This window comes from Miniopterus schreibersii (genome assembly GCF_964146895.1).
Source record: "Miniopterus schreibersii genome assembly, chromosome: 9".
In the NCBI taxonomy this organism is placed as follows: domain Eukaryota; kingdom Metazoa; phylum Chordata; class Mammalia; order Chiroptera; family Miniopteridae; genus Miniopterus; species Miniopterus schreibersii.
In genome coordinates, this window is record NC_138118.1 from 50,816,744 (window position 1) to 50,841,825 (window position 25,082).

Genomic DNA, 25,082 nt, shown 5'->3' on the forward strand with positions numbered 1-25,082 from the left:
TCTATTTAAACCACAGTATACTTATACATAATCATTAACATTTAATTAATTTATTTTAAAAGCATTTAGTTATATTAGCCATTCTGGACACTGCCAAAACTTTACGTAATTATTTTCTTGTTAGACAAAAATACATTTTTATGCCTTTGGAAAATATAAATATGAGAGTAAGACTGAATTTACTGTTTCTTTAAAATATTCTCAATAAGGAATCTCTTGAATGTAAATTTATTTTCTCACGTCCAAAGATATGTCCAGTGATTTTTTTTTCTATCATTTGGAGTCCATCTTATTAATCATTTTATAAAACAATTACTATTTTTAAAATCAAATTCAAAAATCTAATCTTATTGTCTTTAATAAAAGATATTTATATCTTTTAATTTTTTAATTAAAAATTCATATATTTTATTAACATTAACAAATATTTCACAGGTATTATTAGTGTTTTGAGCATAAAGATGTGTTCAGTAAAATTAAAATTTCCCTGAAACTAATGGACATTGTTATGTCCATTTCTAAACAATTCTCTTCTTTCCCTTAGTTCAGAGTAAGTTAAAATTTATGCCATTGACATCAAAATATAGACTATGGAAGTATCTTTTTTCCTAGGTTAAGATATTTTTTTATATGAAATTTCAATCAACACAGTTTACTGGAAAGAGTTCTACACTCAAATAATATACATATGAAATGTATACAAATATGCATTTATGCAAAGTAAAATGAGGATTCAGTAGGAGATATGAAATGGCATTCTAAATTTTTCATTTTTCTGAGTATATTAAACAGAAGACTTTCTCAAACTACTGTTTTTATTTTGGGTCAAAATTGATATCTTTAACCTTTCTACTTTTTTTCTAGCAACTGTTTTAATGTCATTTTCTAAGTGGAACCTGTAATTATAATTTTTAAATGTATAAAAATAATAGTTAAGACCATGGGCTTGACTTTTGAAATAGGACAGAATTTAAATATTTGGTAATATTTTTCATTGACCTAGAGCTCACTATTTAAACCAAAGACAAATGTAAATGTAGACACTATAAATACAATGTTCCTTTGTAAGCTCCTAGTGTGGGGGATTCTTATATACACAAAATTATGTAAATAGATCAAATTTGAAGTAACTATACACTAACATAAAATGAAAATCTAAAGAAGAAAACAACTATGTACATGTAGCACTGTACGTTACCAAAAGAATTTAGAGTCTGAAATACCTTGACCAAGAATGTATTGACCAATTTTAGAGTTTGAAATACCTTGACCAATAATGTATTGACCACAAGAATGACTTGGTCAAAACAGTTCTCAACTTTCACTGTACCAAAATCTCCCACACCTTTACTATTATAGAAAGTCTGAACTCTTCATGGCTAAATCATAGGGAGTCAGACAAGAGAAGATGGATCTCACACAACATCTACATTATTTATCCAGAAATTCAACAAATTAACACCAGTAAATGTCAAATGAGAGGTGGAACTCATAAGACAGATAAAAATGCATGTTTCAAAATAAAAATTTAAATAATATAATTTATTGTTAAATTCAAATCAAGGCATACAATATTCTTATTTGATCCATTGACAAACTATAATATTTTCAACTTCCACTAAAATTTTACCCTTCATTATAAGAATTAATGGAAAATATTTAAATAAAGCTGAGTTTACCAATGCTATAGTTACAGTAATGGTATTATAATATATGGTCCTGTATAGTGTAAAAATGTTGTATTTTATGGACACTTTAAATATATATATTTAAGAATATATATAATAAATATACACACACATTTTATAGCCTACTAATTTAGGTTAAATCCAAATCTCTTAACTTGAATATGGTCCCTAGCCTAGTGATTACAGAATACATATTAGTTTAAGTATATTTTGTCATAATTACACATGGTATAATTGTGTCAGTGGGTAGGGTAATTAACATCACATACTGTTAATAATGGATTAATTTTTGACTTTTATAAAACTAGCTAATAAATTGAAATAGTATCATTTCAACATATAAAATTTATGTACTTTGACTTGGAAATGAACAAAAATATAAGTTTAAAACTGTCAGAGTCTGAAATCAATCTATCATCATCCTCTTGAGAAAATAAGCTGTGATTTTTTTGTTTTCCCTAAACTGTCATACTTTTTAAAATCGAAGGAGAAAAAGAATGAAAAATTGAGAACAACAGAATGAAAATGACATCTATTTTGTAGCTCTATATAAGAGAAATCTGTTTGATAAAGGCTTTAAGACTCGGTAAAAATTGTCTTAAGATTTATTTTGGAGATAAAACTTTTAGTTAAGATTTTGATTTTAAACATTTTAGGAAGATTAGCTAGAACTATCAGAATATAAGAGTATGTGTGTATGCACATTTATATGCATATTATATGTATGCATATAAATATGTATATGTTTCAGCAGGTTAAACATCAAAGTCGTTTGCTTGTCTTTCTCTCTCACATGCTACAAACCCATTGTTTACAGTTAGTGTAGCCCAGGTGTGGAAGAGCAAGCAGGCTCTGTAGTATATCTTCATTCAACCCAGGGACCTAGACTGATGGAGGCTCCATCCTTCTGGTTCCACCTATCCTGTCATGGGTAAAAAGAGAGTCCCAGAGGGTCTAATGCTAGCAATCAAATCCACCAGCTTGAAAATCACACATCACGTCCACCATAACTCACTGGACAGAACTAGTCAAGTATCACTACCCTGATGCAAATGAAAATGTGAGTAAGCCACCTGTGTCTAAAGGAGAGATTTAGGTACAGTTGACTAATGCAGTCTCTACTAAGCCTAATCAAACTACGATACACTGATTGAAGGTATATTCATGACATTATTATTTTTAGTTTCATTAAAAACTTGAGCTACAAACTAGACAATCATGGCTTCTCTTTTAATAATTATTCATGTGGAAGAACATAAGAGGAGCAAAAAACAAAGGACAGAAAGTTAGGAATGTCTTTGGAATAATCTGAGACATGGTTCCATGGAGAAGAATATTCTGAATGGAGCAGATGGCCTGTTTTGATCATGACAGAAGAAAAAGTTGGTAAAATGTTGAGACTCTTGAAAGGTAGAGAGAATAATATTAAAATATTGTGATTATACTACGTGACATAGAGCCCTAATAACAAAACTTTGTGCATAATTTCTAATGTTTACTATATATAACTTATATATATAATATATAACTTATTATATAGTTATTACTATATAATAACTATATATTACTATAGTTTTCTATATGATAGTATACTAAATAAACATGAGTTCCAATTACTCAATGGCCTTATTTTCACTTTTATATTTTGACTTTCTCATATTTCCAATATAAATTAATGCCAGTGATGTAATTAGATTCCTGTAGATTAGGTCTCATAAATATATATGTGTGCATATATGTATACACACACACACACGTACACATATGCATACTGACTTTCTTAGAATACATAAAAATTGATATCACTTTCAATATCAGCACAAACTTTTTTGAGAGAAACAGAAACAATATAATTAATGCCCTATGTTTAAAATATACTTAAATCCACGGATATATATAGTTAATTACATTCATTCATAAAAATTTGCCTTATAGTAGCAAAAGAATGATTTTTTATGATATGTTTTGTAAACTTAACTAAACTTTGAAAATTAAAACCTTGTGCCCATCCGGGCGAGGCTCAGTGGTTGAGCATCGACCTAGGATCCAGGAGGTTGGGGTGTGATCCCCAGCCGGGGGTGTGCAGGAGGCAGCCGATCAATGACGACTCTCTCATCATTGATGTTTCTCTCTCTCTCTCTCTCTCCCTTCCTCTCTCTGAAATTAATAAAGCCATATTTTTTAAAAAATTAAAACCTTGTGAACTCTATACAATATAGTACACAAAAAGAGACTGCACATTAATAACCTGATGGCTTTCAAAGTAAATATGCTCTCATATTCAAATTTTTAGATTCAAATTCTATTCATTAAAATATTAAAACCTAACTCAAATTAGTGAAGTTGGTATTTACAAGCTACCTATGATACTTTAATAGATCTGAACAAAGAGCTCTAAAAAGAAACTAAACAATATTAAATAATTCTAACTTAATTTGCATTAGAATAAATTAAATTCTATGACTCATCAATTCTGTTTTTTAAAATATTTTTTAAACACTGATTGTTTTGAATTCAATGAATGAATAAAAAAGATGTGGACATGTGATCAATCCCATGTTAAAAACTTCTGTTAGATGACAATATTCTCATTAGACTAAAATCAAAATAATTTATACCAAAGTTTTTTCTCAGGCAGACCTTTGCTATCCAGGCAGCTTTTGCCTGATGGTGGTGGTGGGGAGCAATTGCCCCACCCTGCTGGAAAACCTCTTCGCCCCATCCTGTGGAGTGTAATGTAAGCCTTGCTGTGGTCTACAGCCTGAGGCTCATTAAGAAACTCAGATCAATCAGCCTGCTGGCAGAGGCAGACCTCTGGGTGCTTTGAATCTTTGCCTGATCTGCTTTTGGACCCGGGCCTTGGAAAAGCAGACTTTGGTGTGCATCTTGGTCCTGTCCAAATGCACCCAGCTCCGGCAGAGGGAACAACAAACCAGCCCAGCAGAAGGAACCACAAGCTATGGGTTGTTGACAGCTCCAACTATGGTACTCAAGGCGAGTCACAAACAGCATCTGACATTGGCCTGCAACAAGAGACCCTCCAAAAAGACTAAGTCCTAGCAGATCTACCTAACACATAGAAACAAACCCAAATAGGCAGCCAAAATGGGGAGGCAAAAAAAATAAGCCCCAAATGAAAGAACAAGAGAAAGCTCCAGAAGAGCTAAGTGGAATGGAGATAAGCAATCTCTCAGATACAGAGTTCAGAACATGAGAAAATATATGGACACTATGAAGGAAACGAAGAGTGACATAGCAGAAATAAAGAATACATTATAAGGAATAAAGAACAGATTAGAGGAAGCTGAGGACTGGGTCAGTGAATCAGAAGACAGGGTAATTTATACCAAAGTTTTCTTAGGAAAATGAGGCCTGCTGATAGATAAAAGATGGATTTTGATATAAAATTCACTTAAGAGTAGTCTAGTTATTTTATATGTGCTTTCTGTTAATCCTCATAACAATCCTTTGAGGTATTATATGTATTAAAAGAGTCTTACAAATGGTAGCTTTGTCATAATATTTTTGCTAAAGAATTGTTTATATAAATATTCATTGTCTAACTATTAGACAATAAATTGAATAAATCTAGGCTCCTATGAGATTTTAAAAGTAGGACTTGGTTTAAAAACACAAGTGATGACAGACATGAAATACAAATAAAGAAATATGATCACTGACTTCAGTGAAATGAAAATAAATAAATAGCATTCTGCATGAAAATGATTCTGCACATGTGGAAAAGGGGGGGGCACTCTAATAAATCTAACCAAAAGTAACTTCACAGGGTGATCGGATCATAAATTTCTTACTGGGCAGGTCATGGTGGGTAGTAACACCACAGGCATGTAACTTCTTTAGTGAAAGGTTTATCTTTGCCTTAAGCAAGCCCTGTCCATTGTTTCTGTGCACCTAGGTTCACACACTTTTGAAATGTCTCTTTTTCAGATTCCTGGGAAAGCTAACCACCTTCAAGAGCTCAAGAGAGCACATATTCTTAACTATCCTCTAATCCAATCCCTGCCTTACTTTCTCGCATCTTCATGTAATCTTCCTTATACCGCTTCTTTAACTCTAAAAGTATAAACTGCAAAACTGACATTCTCTAGAGCGCTTGAGATCTTGCTGCCCAGCAGAATTGTCAATTTGGCTCAAATAAACTCATAAAAATTTTCCACAGGTTTGGAAATTTCTTACAGTGACATACAGAACGCTTGCATGGTCTTTTAAAATGATAGATGGCCATCATTAAATTATATCAATTGGACACTTGATGGAAGCTTAGTTTTCTCAAACACTTTTGGAGATCCTTATCTTGAATTATTTTAAATTGATGGCAAACATTTTGGCCCTTTCAGGAATTATTTTATTTTTCAAACAGCTATAACTCCTTTAGAATTAAGTGTGATAAATTTGAGAATATAAAAACTTCAAGTAAGTGACAAATAAAATACAGAGGATAATTGATTTTCCTCATTGCCTCATCTGTTAGAAATGGGGAAATGTGGTGTACATATAGAGAAAAATAACTGAAACCAGTTTTTCTTGTCATTTGTTTTGTTTTTTAGCCTTAGGATGAAACTGATAACTGAAAAGGGTCAAATAATTAAATTTTTCTGGAATGAGGATGCTCTTCTATGAAGAAACCCTATAATTTACAAAAGATAAAGATTAAAGAGGGAAGCTATTTTAAGAATAAAAGATGCCAAACCCATACAAGGTTGGTTTCTTTCAAAAAAAAAGCCTTCCACTAACTACTTGTATAACTCTCCTGGGGGATTTTTGCTCTATACTAATCATTACCAATGTATTTCCCTGCCAGGGGTTGGCGATTTCTAAGAAAGTATAGAAAAACCAGTCTTCACAGACCTGAAAGGGTAGTAATGGGACAGTCATTTTCCTGACTGGGCTAATGTAAGACAATAAAGGACCCCAGTGTCCATGGGAGCCCACCATGAACTTCCTCACAGCTTCTAGTTAGTATCACTTGCAAGAAACAAGTAAAAACAAATTTTGACACAAGGCTGAACCAATTAGCAAGCTTTGGTACTCCCTTTACAATGTGACATACCTCAAGCAGTGTTTTTAAAAAATGCTATGTATTGTTCATTAAGTTAAAATTGTACATGACTTACTTGCTCTAATCACAATAAATACTGACAAGATGCCATCTCAATACTAGCATAGCTCATAGCCTCATACTTTTAAAATCTGATCTTTGTATCTGGAGACAAAATAGTTTTGAAATGTTTAATCCATTTAAAGTCTTTCTTTTTTTTTAGCAGGATTACAGAAATACCTTTTAAATGCCTCTTTATCTCTAGGGAGAAATCTGCATGACGCAAAAGCCAGATGATTAAAATATTCTCATCTCAAATTCCATACCTCCATTTTCTCTCCAATTGTCAATCCCCTTTTAATTTGCTGTGAACAGTACTGTCAGTCTGTTTTGGAAGCTATTCTAATTTAAGATTTCATTATCTCTCTTCTTCAACCTTTGAATGGCCTGTCACTTGTTATATCCATCATAAAAAGCTAGCCAAGTACACTTCTGATTTCCAGCCATCAATTTAGAGAGGTATTGAATTGTGCACACATTATTTTTCATGTCTTCCCTCTATGTTCCCATTTTAATTTCTTAGAAACAAAGAAAACTGTTTTAATTTGCATTCCCCACTAGACAATAAGAAATATTGCAATAACTGCACCTTTAACAAATCCCTGAATTTCATGTTCACTAATAGTCTAAAATAATTCAAAGAATATTTTATTTGTAAGGAAGCTCCTAATAAAATATAAAAAAATGAATAGAAATTAAGAAAATTTAATTAACATATTGTACAATATTTGATCTCCCTCCTAAGAAAAGGCACTGAGAAATAAATGTTAGCTCCTATAATTTATGGAAAGATGTGTTTATTCCTTAGTTATATGCATGTTACACAGAGTGCTGGGACATGGGTGCTATATATGGGCATTATCCTTATGAGATGAGAAAGATGGGGATACCAAGATTAATCATGACATAGATTCTTAAAAACTTTCTAAGTACTCATGACTCACTGAACATGCTTCAGAAGGCTCCTAAGAATAGCAGACTTTCCATTAGCCAATTCTTATATATTTGGCCAAATATGCAACATTATGATATAAACTTTGTAGTTAAATATAGTACAAGAGACATACAGTAAAACATTAAAACCACATAACATTTTATGTCCAAATTTTGGCTGACCTGGTAGCATCTGCTAAGGCTGGCGTGAAGTATGAAGGATGTTACTATTCTACAGGACGCTGGGTGGTTCTGGGGAGGCAAATGCAAAATGCCTCCCAGGGCCATGGAAGGCAACTAGCAGCAAGTTTTCACATAGCACAGAAATGTGTGTTTGTTGGGTCAAAGGAGCTACAGAAGAGAAGAGTCCAGCAAGAAATCTCTAAATACCCCATAGGATCTGTCCCCAAGAGAGTCCGTTTAATTATCTTTAAGACCCATCATCTCCCATGCCTGCCCTAAGCCACCCAGCCAAGTTACGACACTCTTCCCTCTCTTCCCCTCCCTGCTTCGACTTGGTGGGGGTAAAGCTCACACAGCAGCTTGTAAATGCCCCACCCCCTCTGTCCCTATTCCACCGCAGGCTTCCGTTACCTCTAAGCTAGGGTAGGGAAGAGCCTACACTACCTCAAATTTGAGATGTTTTACTATTGCATGAAAGTAGACATTTTAATTTCTGAATTGAAACTTTTTTATTTGGTGATTGTTTTAATGACTAAAAGTGACCAAGGCCATTTTATTATTTTAGAGTTACCAGGTATGTCATTGTTATCCACATTTGTTCACTGAAAAAGTTTGAGTCTAACAAAATAAAGTAAGATTTTCACAACAAACCATATGTCACATTTGTGCAACAAAGTGATTCACACAGAAAATACAATGAGTTATACATTTTATCAATAGTATTATGCCTTCTTGCTAATACAAAAATTTTTTGCATAATGGTGTGATTTAAACAAAATATATACTTGTGGGATGTTAATGTTACATGAAAATAAATATGGAAAACATTGGTTAAAACAACTTAAATTTTGTTTACTGCTAGCAGATTTTCTCTGAGCTGTTTAAAGTAATATGTACTATGAATCTCCAAACAGGGAGCTATAAAATACATTTCCCAAACTTATTTGGCCAGCAAAACATTATCTCACTTAAGAATCTTGATATAATTTTATTACCTATAGAAATATTTAGAAAATGTGGCATGTTCTGAGTAGTTGACATGGTAGGAGATACAAAAGACAGATGCAACCACCATAAGAGGTGTATACATAAAAGACCTAAGTGGGCCTTATCATTTTAGCTATCTCAAAAGCTAATTCACAATTTTATTTTCAATGAGATCAAAGGTGTTTTATAATTCTAAATATTAGTATGGGTTAAAATATCCCTCAAGTTTAAATTAAGGAACTGGGATGCTTCAGAAATTCACCCAGCAGGAGAGTATTCTAAAATGTGATCAATTTGTAATGTGCACAGACTGGTAAAAAACAAACAAACAAACAAAAACAAAAAAAACCTTGTCATTGTGACTCCAGCACCACCTTTGACACAGGGCACTGTGATCGAATGAGGGGTAATCAATCAGCCTGTTAGAGTTTTCTTTTGCCCTCTCTTAAAAAATGACAAAACCAAACCAGACTTCAGTAACTATAAATTTCAATTTCTACATCTACAGAGCCTACATGCCCACTCAGTAACTTAGGGAATTCTCCATGAAAATGATCAAACTAATTTTTATTGCTATTTATGCCTAGAATTGCAAATTAATTGTCTTTCCAATCAAGTCTATTTATCTATTGAGCTTGGTGAGCACTGAAGCCCAATCACATCAATGGGGTAAGTACAAAACCCAAGATTCTGAATTAAAATACAAAAAGGGGGTTTGCAAATCCAAATTTAGCAGCCAAATATTTCTAAGCCATTATTTAATACAATGTATGAAATATTCAATTTAACTTTTTCATAGCTTATTTTATATTTATTCTTTTATTTTTATTTTTTTATTTTGTCAAAATTATGTATTGAAGCCAATAATTTTTTGTTGTTGTTAAAATATTACAGATGCCCCCTTTTCTCCCCAAAGACCCATTCCACCCCTTCCCACCCCCCTCCGCAGTTGTTCTCCACACCATTGTCCGTGTCCTTGGGTTGTGCATATATGCATATAAATTCTTGGTTAATCTCTCCCCCTCCACCCATCCGCCCTCCTCCATCCCTCTGACATTTGTCAGTCTCATCCATGCTTCCATGTCATTAAATCCATTCTGTTCATCAGTTTATTAAGTTCTTTAGATTTCACATATAAGTGAGATCATGTGATGTTTGTCTTTCTCTGCCTGGCTTGTTTCACTTAGCATAATATTCTCCAGATCCTTCCATACTGTCCCAAATGGTATGAGGCATCAAACTAAAAAGCTTCTGCACAGCAAAAGAAAACAACCTCAAAATACAAAGGAACCCTGTGGTCCGGGAAAACATATTTGCCAAGGATGAATCTGATAAGGGGATAATTTCCAAAGTGTACAAAGAACTCATACTACTCAGCAAGAGAAAGACAAACAACTCGATTAAGAAATGGGCAAAGGACCTGGATAGACACTTCTCCAAAGAGGACATACAGATGGCCAAGAGACACATGAGAAAATGCTCAACGTCACTAATCAGAGAGATGCAAATTAAAACCACAATGAGGTATCACTTCACACCTGTCAGAATGGCACCATCAACAAATCAACAAACGACATGTGCTGGTGAGGGTGTGGAGAAAGGGGAACCCTAGTACACTGCTGGTGGGAATGCAGACTGGTGCAGCCACTATGGAAAACAGTATGGAATTTCCTCAAAAAATTAGAAATGGAGCTGCTGTTTGACCCAGTGATTTCACTCCTAGGAATGTATCCTAAGAATCATGAAACACTAATCAGAAAGGATATATGTACCCCTATATTCATAGCAGGGCAGTTTAGAATAGCTAAGATCTGGAAACAGCCCAAGTGCCCATCAGTAGATGAGTGGATAAAAAAGCTGTGGGACATTTACACCATGGAATACTATGCAGCTGTAAAGAAGAAGGATATTGCATATTTATTCTTTTAAAACAGAGTTTAAGACTATAGCATTTTTCCTTAGGTAATAAATTTGTGTTTTAGTCAGTTCAGGCTGCCATAACAAAATACCACACACTGGGTGCCTTAAACAACAGAAATTGATTTAGATCAAGGTGACTGCCTATTCAGTCCCTGGTGAGAGCTTTCTTCCTGGCTTTCAGATACCAGCCTTCTCACACAATTCCTCACCTGGCTTTTCCTCTGTGTGCACACGTATGGATCTCTGCAAATAATACCACCAGATTAGGGCCCCACCCTTATGACCTCATTTAACCTTTACTTTCTACGGGTCCCTTTCTCCAAATACAATTGGGCATTAGGGTTTCAACATGACTTTTGTGGAGAAAATTCAGTCCATAGCAATTTATAAAACCCATAAAACTGTTATTACTAATTAGTTTCCTATTCTACAATCCTAATTAAAGAATCAATATAAGTAAGATCATTTGGGTTTATCTGTGGTTCAATATTTTCCTATCAAAAAATGAATACTATATCACTCTCTATGAAATGCATATATTACAGAAACATCATTAGAGAAAGGCATTGAAATAACCTCAGAGGAGGAATTGCTTCTCTTTGGACCATTCTTATTAAATATGATCAAATTACCAGAGTCTAAAATCTATATTTTATAACTCAGGCTTGTCCTCAACGTCTTTTTTATGATGTTCTTACTATTTTATTGCCCTACTCCTAATGAGGGGTCATGTTAATTATTTAAGCTAATTAGGTTGTTTTTTTTTAAAACATGGATGATCACTTTGTTACAGAGTCAATTATACTTCTTAAGAGTTCCCTTTCTTAGCACTTATCAGATTTCTGCTTCCATGATTCAGAATCAAGGCTGTATAATTGAAATAGCATTTTAAAAGAAGAAAGAAAAACTGCTTTGTTACTTTGTTATATTATAAACATGGTAACATTTTACTGACAGCTTTTGAAAGCACTGGCTTTTTTTTGTAGTTAAACATACAACCCTATAGCACAGAATGATGCACCTCCAGAATTGCAGAAACATTTTTCTTTTTGGGTAAATTATCTGGTTAAAAAAACAATGAACACAAAACGTAACAACATATTACTGCTGAAAACATTGTATATCATTGTATCTTATTCAAATTAATATCTGTGATAAATTCCGACACAGAAAACAACAACTACAGAACCCAGTGCAGAAAAAGAAATATATGATGCTATAGCTGGAAAAAAAATTTGCAGCTAACGAATCCAATTTATTTTCAATATTCTATATATTGACCATACATTGTTTAAAAGGTAACATTCAATATTGATAATGTTGGAATTAGAAGGACAGTTAGCCCAGCTGAGTGTGGCTCAGTGGTTGAGCATCCACCTAGGATCCAGGTGATCAGGGTTCGATTCCCAGTCAGGGCACATGCCTGGGTTGTGGGCTTGATCCCTGGTTGGGGGTGTGCAGGAGGCAGCCAATCAACAAAGACTCTCTCATCACTGATGTTTCTATCTCTCTCTCTCTCCCTCTCCCTCTCCCTTCCTCTCTCTGAAATAAAGATATATTTTTTTTAAAAGAAGGGTAATCATTCATTGCTAGTATAAATCTAAATTGGTATTAACCTGAAATATAATTAAATTTTATCAACAGTTTTTACCTTCTAATACCAGGTCTTATATTTTATCATAAGGAAATAATGAAAAGAAACAGAGATTTATTTGTTCACCATGATAAAAGTATAAATGTAAATTAGCTATGGAACATATAATATTAAAGTGTTATTTTCAAAAAATATTATTAAATATATGATAAAGCTTCCTGGTAAGTTAAGGTCAGGTATAAACTTTATATGCACTAACTCACTTTTGTAATGTGTCAGTATTATTATATTCATTTAATTTACTGTATATTTACTACTAGTCTATTCAGTGAACACACATATATAGTATTAGTATCACTGTAATTTTACATATTCTCTTTTATCCTATTTTGTATTTCAGAGAATCATGTTTCTCCTTTATAGTGAAAAATGGGGGACATCTATAATAATTTAAGTGCAAAAATGTTACCTTTATTTTACCTCTAACATTATTTACTCTTTATTCAGCAAATATTTATTGACTATGTATCATGCAGTTTTCAAAATAATGGCAATATAGCACTGAACAAATAGACAAAAACCCCTGCACTCATGGAGCTTACATTCCAAAGGATAGGAGAAGGGTATAAAATAAACAAATAATTGAAATAATGTGATATATTGTATAATAAATACTCTAAACAAAAATAAAATAGGAAAGGGTTATAGGTAGTTTATAGGTCAGGATGGGGGGTTGATATTTTAAAATAGGTCGATAGGGAAGGTTTTGTGGATAAGACAACATTGTAGCAGAAGTGTGTAGTTGGTAAGCAGGAGAGTCATAAAGGCATCTGGGCAGAGGGAGCAGAAAGTTCAAAGATCCTGAGGCTGGAGCACGGTGGGTGCATAAAGAGCAGGAAGACCAGTGTGGCCAGGAGAGTAGCAAAGGGGAAGAAGCCAGTGTAGCATCAGAGGCCTCAGCAGGTGGGTAACTGCAAAGACTACTTTTTACTTTGAGATTGTCTTCGTTCGGACTGCTGTGGCAAAATACCACAGACTGAGTGGCTTAAACAACGTACATTTCTTAGTTTTGAGGCTGGGATGTCAAGATCAAGGTACTGACAGATTTAGTTCCTAGTGGGTCCCTCTTCCTGTTGTGCAGATGGCGCCACCTTGCTGGGTGCTCACAGGATTTCCTCCTTGTGCACATGGAGAGAGAGCACTCTGATGGCTCTTCCTTCTTTGTAAGGACACCCATCCCATTATGAGGCAGGACACTAATCCTGCTCTATTTTCATGACCTCATCTAACGTTAATTACCTTCTAGGGGCTTCAGCTCCTAATACTAACACATCGCGGGTTAGTTTCAACATATGAATTTGGGGAGAATGCAAACATTCAGTTCAGCGTAGCTGGCGTGGCTCAGTGGCTGAGCTTTGACCTGTGAACCAGGAGGTCACAGTTCAATTCCTGGTCTGGGCACATGCCTGGGTTGTAGGCTAGATTCTCAGCAGGTGGCATGCAGGAGGCAGCCAATTAATGACTCTCATCATTGATGTCTCTATCTCTCCCTCTCCGTTCCTCTCTCCGAAATCAATAAAAACATATTTTAAAGAATCAGTTCATAACAGAATGGAAAGCTATGATTTTTTTTTGTAGAAGGAATTACATAATCTTTACCTCCATAAAAAAGTGTGGCCTTGGACAATGGTGGTAGCCCAAGGAAGAATTCCTATCAATATTGTGTAAACCTAGTATATTCTTGATGTCTGTACTCTTCCTTCTAATTTTATACTTATTATCAATTTTTTACGATGATATTCTAGTATATTAACCTAATTATCTCAAAACAGTATGAGATACAAATTTAGTCCTAATAAATAAAACTTATAAATATACTTTTTAAATTGAGAAGTGAATGAGCTAAGATAAAATTATTGGGATCTTTAAAGAGTAGTGAATTAAACAAAAGTACAGTTTGGCAAAATATCAAAAGACCCTCTCTCTATATCTTTCTCCATAATTTTTAATTTTTCTTTTCTAATGAAGTAAATTCCATGCAAGTTAGTTTCTTTATTGATAATTCAGTGGTACAGTTAGGAACAGATGACAGAAATCCTAGAGGAAAATATACAGAAATTTTTTTTTTTTTAATTTTCCTGTTAACATAAATCCTTACACATTGATAGAAATTTCTGAGCTTCTCTTTTGGGCTTGCCTGGCATAGTTCCTGTGATAGACTTCTGGTTTGGGATATACATCACAGTACAAATTATTGAATTATACAAACTATTAATGCTTATATATGTTCATGATAGTGTTTTGGCTGTTGTTTTCTGTGCAAAACAAGTAATCTTGAACTAATGCCATGCTCTATTTTATTGAAATAAGAATGTTGATCGAGTTCTACTTATCAGAATCTTGGATGAAACAGTATATGATTTCCTGCTAAACACCTTATGATTTTTGAAATTGCTTGACTTAAAATTATCAGCCTGTGAAATTCTCAAAAATGAAAACTTTCAATTGGGTTTTTAAATTAAATATACTATTCTAAACCTTTAAATATATCATTGCCCAAAAATGATCACATTTCAACTCAAGGAACTAAAGTAATCACCTTCAGGAAATTAGAACATGAGCTTTATTATGATAATGTAGCTAAACAACTGTCTTTAAGTGAAAGAAGCTATTTCCTTTCGTTAAGCCTTCAATTAAAACTGCACTTCACATTTCTTAAATTCAAAACCTGGCATAATCCTGTAAATCTCATAGGTTCCAATGAACTGCATAACTGCAGAACGAATACCAGTAATTATTAAATTTTCAAGATCTTGTTAATATTCCCGATTTTACTCCTGTGTCATTTACTCACACAGCCCATAACACCAGATATGAATTTTAAAGGAGTATAGGCCAGGCAAGGTCAGAGTCTTTCTGATGAGAATTCAGCAAAGAAGGAAAAGCCAATATTAAGATAAATAGGACTAAATAAATAATCCAAGACAGAGCTTCTTTTCCTTCTTTTAAGAAACATATGCCATATGCCATAGTATCTTAGGATTTCTGAAAATCTCTAAGTATTTTCTTATTAATTTTCAAAGTAAAGCAATATTTTTTATTCTCTGAGGTGATAAAAATAACCTTTTGCAGTTGTTTACTAATGGTTTATGCTAAACTGGAAAGAAAAACATTTGTGCAAAGTCAAAATACTTGTAGGATATTGAAAAAAAAGATATTTATACTATGTGACAATTAATATCTTTAAAAATGTATGCTTGGCTTTACTTTATGTGTCAGATTTCATGTCACATAAAACAGATGAAGACATTAGTTATTAATTTTATTTCAACTAAAAAAGTTATAGAGAAAAAGAGTAAGAAAATGAAGATTCTCATATGCAAGTATATTACTAACTTCTGTGGAAAATCCTGGCTCCCAAATAATACAGCTAAGTCAAAACTAACTCAGAAGTAAAATATCAGGAGTATTACCACTTATAGTGAATAAAAGAATAAACTCTGGAATTAGATTATTTGACATCTAACCCCATTTCTTATCAGTGTTATGGCTTTTCATTAAAAACTTCAGTTTCCCCCATTTTCAAAATTATTTATTTTAACAAAATTGTAGTAAATAAATATTATATTAAGAAAGCTTAGCATGGAGTAAAGCAACTGAAACTCAATAAATGTTTATTATTATTAATAATCAGGTATTTGTAAAATGTAGGCACAAGGTAATTTACCACATTGGTAAATTACATTCTGATTTATTTGGGTTCTAGTTATCCCATTGAAAAACTAAGCAAAGAAATTTTGTTTTAATATTCTCTGGGTAACCTACTCCTGGAGAGAAATCTTCCTCTTCTCTATTTTCAGCCTTTTAATAGTTTAACAAAAATATCTCTACTGGAAGTCGGAGGGGAGGGGGTGGAAAGCAAGCTACAGAACAGCGAGAAAAATTCCATTTGGGTTATTTCACTAGTTAGTGTCGGCAATTTAAAAAATATTCTATAGGACTATGACCCAAACTGTTAACCATGATTAGTTTCAGGAGGCGCTACTACTGTACTTTCATTTTCTATGTTAAATATGTATGCGATATTAAAAATTTTGCCACCATGGCGCATGGCTTTTAGAAGAAAGAAACCTATTTTTAAATGTGTGAAGTAGTTCTTATATCCTTCACTGGGAATTTAATAGAAAATTTGAGGATTTCTGGGTAATCACGACTGGACTGCCTGAACTTCAAGGAAATTTACCTATGGAGTGGCAAAAAGACTGCTGCTTACATGAATATAAGTGGAAGTGAGTGTGAAGAGCCTCATTAAATATTTTGTGTATCTGAAGGCAGGGAGCTGGAGTGAGAATAGGCCTGTGTGGCAGGGGCAGCCTAGTCTGTGTACCACGAAAGGGCTGAAGTGCTGTGTCTGATGCTAAGTACTCCAGAAAGTAAGCTCAGGCGATCCTCTTCTCAAATATACTAGGCAAGGGTATCCAAGCCCTAAAAAACATGGGGCTGTCGCCAGGGGGAAGGGGGAAGGGGGGGGGTACAGAGGCAAAACTCTCAGAAACAACCACCAACTTCCCAAACCTTCTAGATTCCCCTAGAGACAAATTAAAATTACAATACACTTAATCTTTTTATTTTTCCTTTCTTTGGGCAGAACAATCAAAAAATAATCTATGGCTGAGATTTTCAACCTTTTTTGTCTGTGGACACACAAACTAATTACTAAAACTCAGCAGCACACCAAGAAATACATTTTTTGCTGATCTGACAAAAAAATAGGTATAATTTTTATTGATTCACACTGGACAGCTATTGTGTTGGCTGTTGTCGTTTTTTTATTTGACAACAGTCACGTAATTCAAGTTTTAAAAATTCTTGAGGCACACCAGTCAGAAATTGCTGATCTATGAACTTGCTCAGAGGCTATTTGGACTACCAATAGTGGACAGACAGAAGGCTTCCTATTAAAGATCATAAGGGGATAAGTCGGCAGGGTCTGGTCACACTACATTTTTCAATCATAGTTTGGATTTTTTAAAAATTTATTTTTACCTATACAAGTCTTCATGTAAATATAGGTATATATTTAAACAGTGTTATTCACAGGTTAAAACTACTTGAAAAAAATCATTGACTTTGAATATCTTATTGACATTTATAAAGTACTGAATTTCAGGAATAAGGGGAAAAAACCTCACATAAGAGGCAACAAAACAGAAATATAATCATAAAAGTTTTCCAGCCTATTAACAACATTCAGGTTGGATTCAAGTTTGTTCAACATAGTAATACAAGTTGGAAAATGGAGCCATGCTATACAGAGTATTGATTAAAAAAATTTTTGACTCAGAATTTCTATATCCTCCAATCCAGTTTGTTCTTCTAGTGTACATTCAATAGAAAGATAAAAGTAGTAAGATTATCTTGTTGAAATACCCAACAAATAAGAGGTGATAAAAAATTGGAAACAAAGTACGGTAAATGAAATATTTTTTAAAATAGAAAACAACAGGCTAATCATAGAGCTCAATATTGTCTGAATAGTTACTATAATAGTTGCAAAATATAACTGCAAATATCGAATAACTTTTCAGTAAAGAACAAAATGGTGGGAATAAATACAACAAAACCTGAAAGTAAATCCCAGGTTATTTCTAAAAAGAGTGGCCAATTAATAGGGTAAATGGGTTTTAAAGAAGTCAAATTATGTTTAATTCTCATGGAACATCAAAAAACTATACACACAATTTTTTATATCTATTCTATGTAGAAGCATCATATTTTTAATACCTAAAATAATTGATAGGACTTTTAAAAACATTAAAAAGAAATAAAATGAATGAATAAAATATTTTGATAGGTAAAATTTATGTTATGAAAACAATCATACATGTACTTAAAAATTCCCTTTTAAACAACAAATAATCTCACAGTGAATCCAAAAACTTAAAGCTAATTTATAATATTAGCCCCTGTACTTAAATAAGCTTTAATTGTAATTAATAGTAACAGCAAACACTTACATAGAACTCACTGTGAGCCTGGTACTGCAAACTTAAATATATTAACTTACTTTATCCTCAAATGACTTATAAGGTTAATAATCTTACCCTCATTTTACAGGTGAGCAAATGTTTGCCAAGAACATCAAAAAATTCACCTAAAATTTAGATTTGAACTTAGGGCACCTGGCTCCAGAACCTTGGATACACTCTGGATACCCAGCGCACTCTGGAGCCTCTCTAATTAAGGGGGACACAAGAAACATACGTTTAAAAATGTCAGTGGTTCCTTCTCCTTACCATTTTATGTGAGAAGGCAGGGTATGGGGGAGCATGGGAGTAAGCGGGTTAGAGAATGGATGACGTTGAAGACCAGAGCTGTGATTGGAATAAAGACCCTGCTTTCTGGGTCACAGCTAGTCCTCACAGATGACTGGGCTGTGAATTTTCAGGCTCTGTCTTATGTTCTCAGAAACACCAATATATAATTAAGAATACTTAGAATTTTCAGGCTCTGTCTTAATTATATATTGGTGTTTCTGAGAAACATCACTGACACAGGTTTTCTCCCCTGCGTCTTCCTAAATAACTTAATTCCCTTCCCTTCCTCACAGTGACGACTTCTCAATCAAATCTTCCATTTAGTGGTTTTCTACTTCCTTAAGTCTTTTATTTATTTTCCCAACACTTCTTTTTATCTTGTGCCCACAATATATTGGGAAGGAGGTATCTTTGTCCTATATCCTATGGTAAGGCAGAGAGTGAGAGACACTTAAAAACATAATAAAATGTGGTAACAACTGGAGAGTCTGAAACATACATCTCCCTTCTTTTACCAGTTTGTGTGTTTGTGTAAGAATATTTATATGTATGCACTTGTGCTGCATAGTTTTGATTTTAAAAGAATACATCTAATACTTTTCAACCTATTGATGTCATTTGGGAAGGCAGAATTATTTACTAAGTAAGAGGAGAAGAATATCTCCATGGATGCACACTCTCCGACAAACACTTATCTAGTAAGGCCATCTGAACATAGCTCATGAAAATAAGGTTTCTTCTTGTATACAAATCAGAGTTTACCACAGGCTCTTAAATGACATATAAATAAAACATCACATTAGCTCTTTTTTTAAAAAAATGAGAAATCTATGATAGAGAAGAACATGGTGTTTGAACAGTTGTTCACATTCTTTTACTTACAGCCCTCATAGATGTCGGTGGGAATATGGACTGCTGCGTGCTGATAGGATATCTGTCTTCCAAAATTAGCATCATCTATAAAAACAGGCTTTATCCTCTGGCTGCCGGGCTCACTGTCATTTTTTTCAGGCTACAGAGAAAGGATAGACAATAAACAGAATATTGTAACTTGCGCTGACACACAGACACTGTCATAGTAATATCATTTGCCAAATGCATATTCTTCAAAAATGGAACTAAAGTAATATTTTAAAATATAATGCCATGATGACATCAGATTTATTCACATTATAACCTCACTTCTCTCCTAATTTCCTCAAGGATGGACTCACTCCTCAGGACCATCCTGACAGAACCAGAGCTTCCCAGCATCCAGTACTTATCAAAATGTACATTTAAAGAACAGGATAAGTGTCTTTAAACACAACCAAATTAAAACTATTCCCTTGAAGGAAATTGCACTTTTATCTTACCAAGTTTATATTATACAGTTGAGGGTAATTCTGTGTTTGACAACTAATGGTCCACAGGACCGCAAGACAGCAATGCAATTTTATTTTATGTCATGCTCCCTTGACTTTCCCATGTTTCCCAGGTGAATGAAATTTTATTTTAAAAAAGTATATTAGAAGAGAAGAGATCTATTGTAACTCTTAGTGGAATTCAATCCTAACTTGAACAATTTGTCTCCCAAGGAAGGAGCTAAGATCCAATCAATAATGATTGAGGAAAATCCCACAGGAGTTTAAGTTTGAAGATTAATTTTCTATCTCTTTGAACTATGCTTTAGATATTGAATTACCTGTTGCCTGGCAAGAAATTAACAATCTCACTCATTTATTCAAAATGCATCTCTAGAACAATTGTTTTCTTATTATACTTTCTTTTTTCAGTTCAAATATAGTTATTTTAACTCTTCCTTAACTAATATTTTTTTCATTAAATTCAGACCTATATTATCAACTCATTCATTTTAGAGACTAATGGTTTCCAGTCCCAAATTAATATAAAACTGGAAAAAAACATTGCAACATTGGACGACCTGGGCAGTATACTGCAGTACTGCATATGATGAACAATGGAAAACTTAAGTGGAAAACCAGAAGATTTAGAAGGAGGCTGGGAGAAGAGGAAAGAGCATGAAGTCAGCAGGTCTATAAAGTGACAGGTTCAACTTTCCATATGGCTCCGAAAACTTATGTGGCCAGATAACACACCAGTATCCTGAGATATTTTAACACCTTCTCTCACACACACATACTTTTTCTCTAGAGAAACTGCAACACCGAAAAGATTATTTAGACACAAATATGAGCAATGTGGTCTTTTCATTTCTTTAACAATGGCTTCTAAAGCTGCAGGTCTGACCCATTGTAAGGTAATAACATGGGTCGTGACCAAATTTAAAATGAGAAATAAAGGAAAGGAAATATGAAAATACACTGTACATAAGGGAGAGAACTATATTGTGAAATTGTGGTTTAGTTAGATATCATGTGTGTGTATGCGCATACATGTGGGTATGTGTGATTTGAATTGTAAAATTTGTCATTGATAAACATTTTTGTAAACAGATCACTATTTCTTAATTTATATGAAAGCCACAAAGATATAATTGTTCCTCCATTAACAAATTGAATATGAAAATAACAAAATAACAAAAAACAAAAGTAGTGTTGAAAGTCTCAAATTTAGCAACACACCTACATGCAAAAATCACAAATTACACTCTTCTAAAACAGAGGTTAAGTGTGTGTGATGTGAAGGACAAGGAACGAGTGAAAAAAGATTACAAGGAAGACTAATTGCAGAGCAAAAATGAATGCTTAACCATAAAGGAAAGAATGAAAAAGATAACTGAGAGTTGGTCTTGGATTCAGCTGTGAATTGTAACACACTTTAAAATTCACCCTTTGTTCTATGGGTATCTATCCCTGGGCACTGCTGACCTGACCAAGACAAAGGCACATTAAAACAGATTTCTGATTAATAACACAAACGTAAAGAGGGTTCCAACTAGATGACGCCATCATCATTCTCAGCTGCAAACATCCCAAATTAGTAAAGTCTCAACATTTACTTTAAAGCGGTGTTTTCTCAAAGCGTGGTCATTGGAGAAGCAGTATCAGCACGCACGGACACTTTTAGGACACAGGCTCTCCGGCCTCACCCAGGACCTAGTCAATCAGAAAGACCATGGGCGGGGGGGGGGAGCCTGAGCAAACCCTCCAGGTGATTCTAATAAACACTAACACTGGAAGTTCACTGCTTTACAGTAGCAGTAGCTTAAACTAGGCATGCTTTTTTATTTAGTAGAACCACTCACAAAAAAACTAGAATTGATTAATAATAAGCATATTAATGGATACCTAAAATTTTCTACCCTCCACGTAAACACAGCTTTAGTATTACCACGCATGGACATGGTAATATGGCAAGTATCATTTGTCAAAGGATGTTTCAAACGACAACAGTCCCTCATGATGCTCTAGGAGTTAGGTCCATCCTGAAATAATTGGGGAAATGTTGCCTGTTAGACTATTCTATTAAGAGAATATAATACAGCACATTGGCATATCAAAGGTACTGAAATAAGCTTCACTAAAAAACAAAAATAACAAAACAAAAAACAACCTGTTTAACACAGTGTTTTCAAGCTTATACATCCCCAAAACTTTAAAAAAAAAATATAATACCTATTACAAAGAATATACAGTACTTACAAAATACCATGAAAAGGCAGAGTGGAAAGTTAGGCGTCAGATCTGGTTCTACTCTGTTGCATTAACAACATCTCAAACTCGGCCAGTGACTGTTCCTTGGGCTTCCGTATTTTGACTTATAAATAAATGATTCTGGGCTACAGGTGTGGTCCTTACCGGTGAGACAATCAGAATCACCTGGGGAGCCGCCTCCCCCACCACTAGAGCAGAATATCACAACGCAGAGAATGTCTTTTGAAAGAATCTCTCAGTTGATTCTAATATCCTCTCCTATCTTAAATTAAGAACTCTCAAACTAAACAATCTATAAAGTCATTTCAGTTATGAAAAAATTATAGTTCCATTTTGATTATTTTAGAAAAGAACACATTATTTTTATAAGCATATCTTTTCCAGAAATCCCATTTACATCTATTTCTAGCAAATTTTAGATATATGAAAAGTAGAAGGACTAGAAGATAATGGAACAACAGAAAGATAGACAGTGAACTACATGCATGAATTAAGGTTAGAATATGTGGATATGCACAAATATTTTATTCATTCACTTAAGAAATATTTAGTTGGCAGTGTGAAGAGAAGGATTTGCTGATATTAACATTTATAAAGATGCCATTTAATATCTAAATCTGGAAACAAATTAAATGTCCAACAATAGTAAAGTGGTCACAGTAATAATGACAGATGTAAGAGTATTACATGAGAATATACATATATGCTATATTTGGTGTTTGTTTTTTAAAATATATCCTTATTGATTTCAGAGAGAGGAAGGGAGAGGGAGAGAGAGTTGAAACATCAATGATGAGAGAGTCATTGATCGGCTGCCTTGCACCCGCCCCTAACTGGGGATTGAGCCCGCAACCCGGGCATGTGCCCCAACAGGGAATCGAACTGCAATCTCCTGAATCCTAGGTCGATGCTCAACCTTTGAGCCACACCCGCCCAGACGATATATGCTATATTTGTTTAAAATTATTTAAACTTTAAAAAGTAAATGTTCAGCAAAAAGAAAAAAAAGGCCTATTTATTTTGAGAGGAAAGAGAGGTAAAGGGATGTATGCATGGATGAGTACATAGTAAATGTTACCAGCATTATCACTGGTTTTGTAGTTACGAGATATAAGTGAATTTATGTATGTGTTCTCCTGTTTTCTACAATAATACAAGGAACATGTATTATATTTTAATCAGAAAACATATTAATTTTTCTTGGAAGTTCTTTATGGAGTGCTGTTAAGCATTATATGATTATCTTACTACGGTGAAAGTTGCTTATATTTCCTCTGAATCCTGTCACACCTAAAAATTACAATTTAAAAAATATTGGTTTATTTTGAAGTATTTTATAGAGATTCTTTCACTTTTAAATCACCATATCAAGGGCTTTTAGAAAGAACTTTAAAGGTAATGTACTACCATATAAAGGGCTTTTATAAATAGCATTAAAATAGTACTTCTTAACTTGTATAATCATGTATCAAGACTAGTTAATGTGCAGTTGCTAAATAGATAAGGAAAATTAGTACTGTTGTTCCCCATGGTCCTCCATTTCATTGTCTCCATAAATTGAAATAATTTCATGAAAATATCAGAATTTTTAAATGCAAATCACTTATTTTCTTAAAATTATGAAGTTACTGTTTCTGGTGTCATTATAATCCATGTCTTTACCTGTATTTATATATTATGTCATTATAAGGCAAAATTAAGATACAGCAAATATTAGACACAAAGGAATTGTCTGAGAAAAGAAATTTGGGGGAAAGCTACTTAATATATATTGTTTAATGTGTTAATTAAAAATTTTAAATAAATGCTTCCCCTGGAATTAAGATTTCCTTGTTTAAGTTATTGTATTTCTTTTTAACGTTTTCCCCCAAATATCTCTTCTAAATTCTCCAGATCACCCTATAGAAATGTGTACAAAGAAACTGAGCTGATTGATTCTCAAATGTATTCAAGTACATTTGGAAAAACTCGTAAGTGAAACATGAGAATCATGTTTCTCAGACTATTTCTCTCAATATAATTTCAGTTATTAAATAATAGATTAGATCACTCAGAGACAGAGGTACAGGCCAATGTTGGATGGGTAGGTCATTCAATTTTACAAGCAGTACGTATTGGCAAATTTGATTTTGAAAGTCACAATGACAAGCCTGTGACAGACCGGAAAGGCTCCTGCATATTTAATATATTTATCTCAAAGTAAACACTCAGAATTGATATTTAAAATAACACATTTGTTTTTAATAGTTTGTTTTTTCATGTTATTAACTTAAAACTATTTTTACTGAAAGTAAAATGTTCAGAAATTTAAAGTTTATATATTTTACCTAAACTGCAATAGAAGCTAGCTTAATCACGTTGCACAATTCAGACTAAACATGCTCACTGAGAAGCTTGGCTCACAATCACACTGTGGCTAGGTCTATCTCCCCCTGCTCTCTTATTTTTTGTGTCCCAAAAACTGTGAGAAAATTAGTTGATATTGAATAAGAATGCTTCACTGAGACCCTCTATAGAAGTACTACAATTGGTATTTCTAGCTCACTAATAAAGGTAAATGAGTGAGCTCTTGTGAAATGAACCAAATTCTTCAATAACCAGGCCGCTCCTTTTGTATACAATTCTCCAGTACATGTGAGTATTTTTAAATTTCCAACTCTAAATGCAGCCTTTTCTTTTTCTCTTTTTAAAATATATCTTTATTGACTTCAGAGAGAGGAAGGA

The 25,082-nt window shown here is 33.5% G+C and overlaps 1 protein-coding gene across 4 annotated transcripts in view; it reads right to left on the reverse strand.

Annotated features, from left to right (window-relative positions):
- CACNA2D1 (calcium voltage-gated channel auxiliary subunit alpha2delta 1) overlaps window positions 1-25,082 on the reverse strand; it is a 453,232-nt gene that overhangs the window by 136,136 nt on the left and 292,014 nt on the right. For all 4 annotated transcript variants that reach the window (XM_081147533.1, XM_081147532.1, XM_081147531.1 and 1 more), the window contains exon 6: window positions 19,624-19,753. In XM_081147533.1, the coding sequence (XP_081003659.1) occupies window positions 19,624-19,753 (130 nt within the window). The remainder of the gene's footprint in view (window positions 1-19,623; window positions 19,754-25,082) is intronic.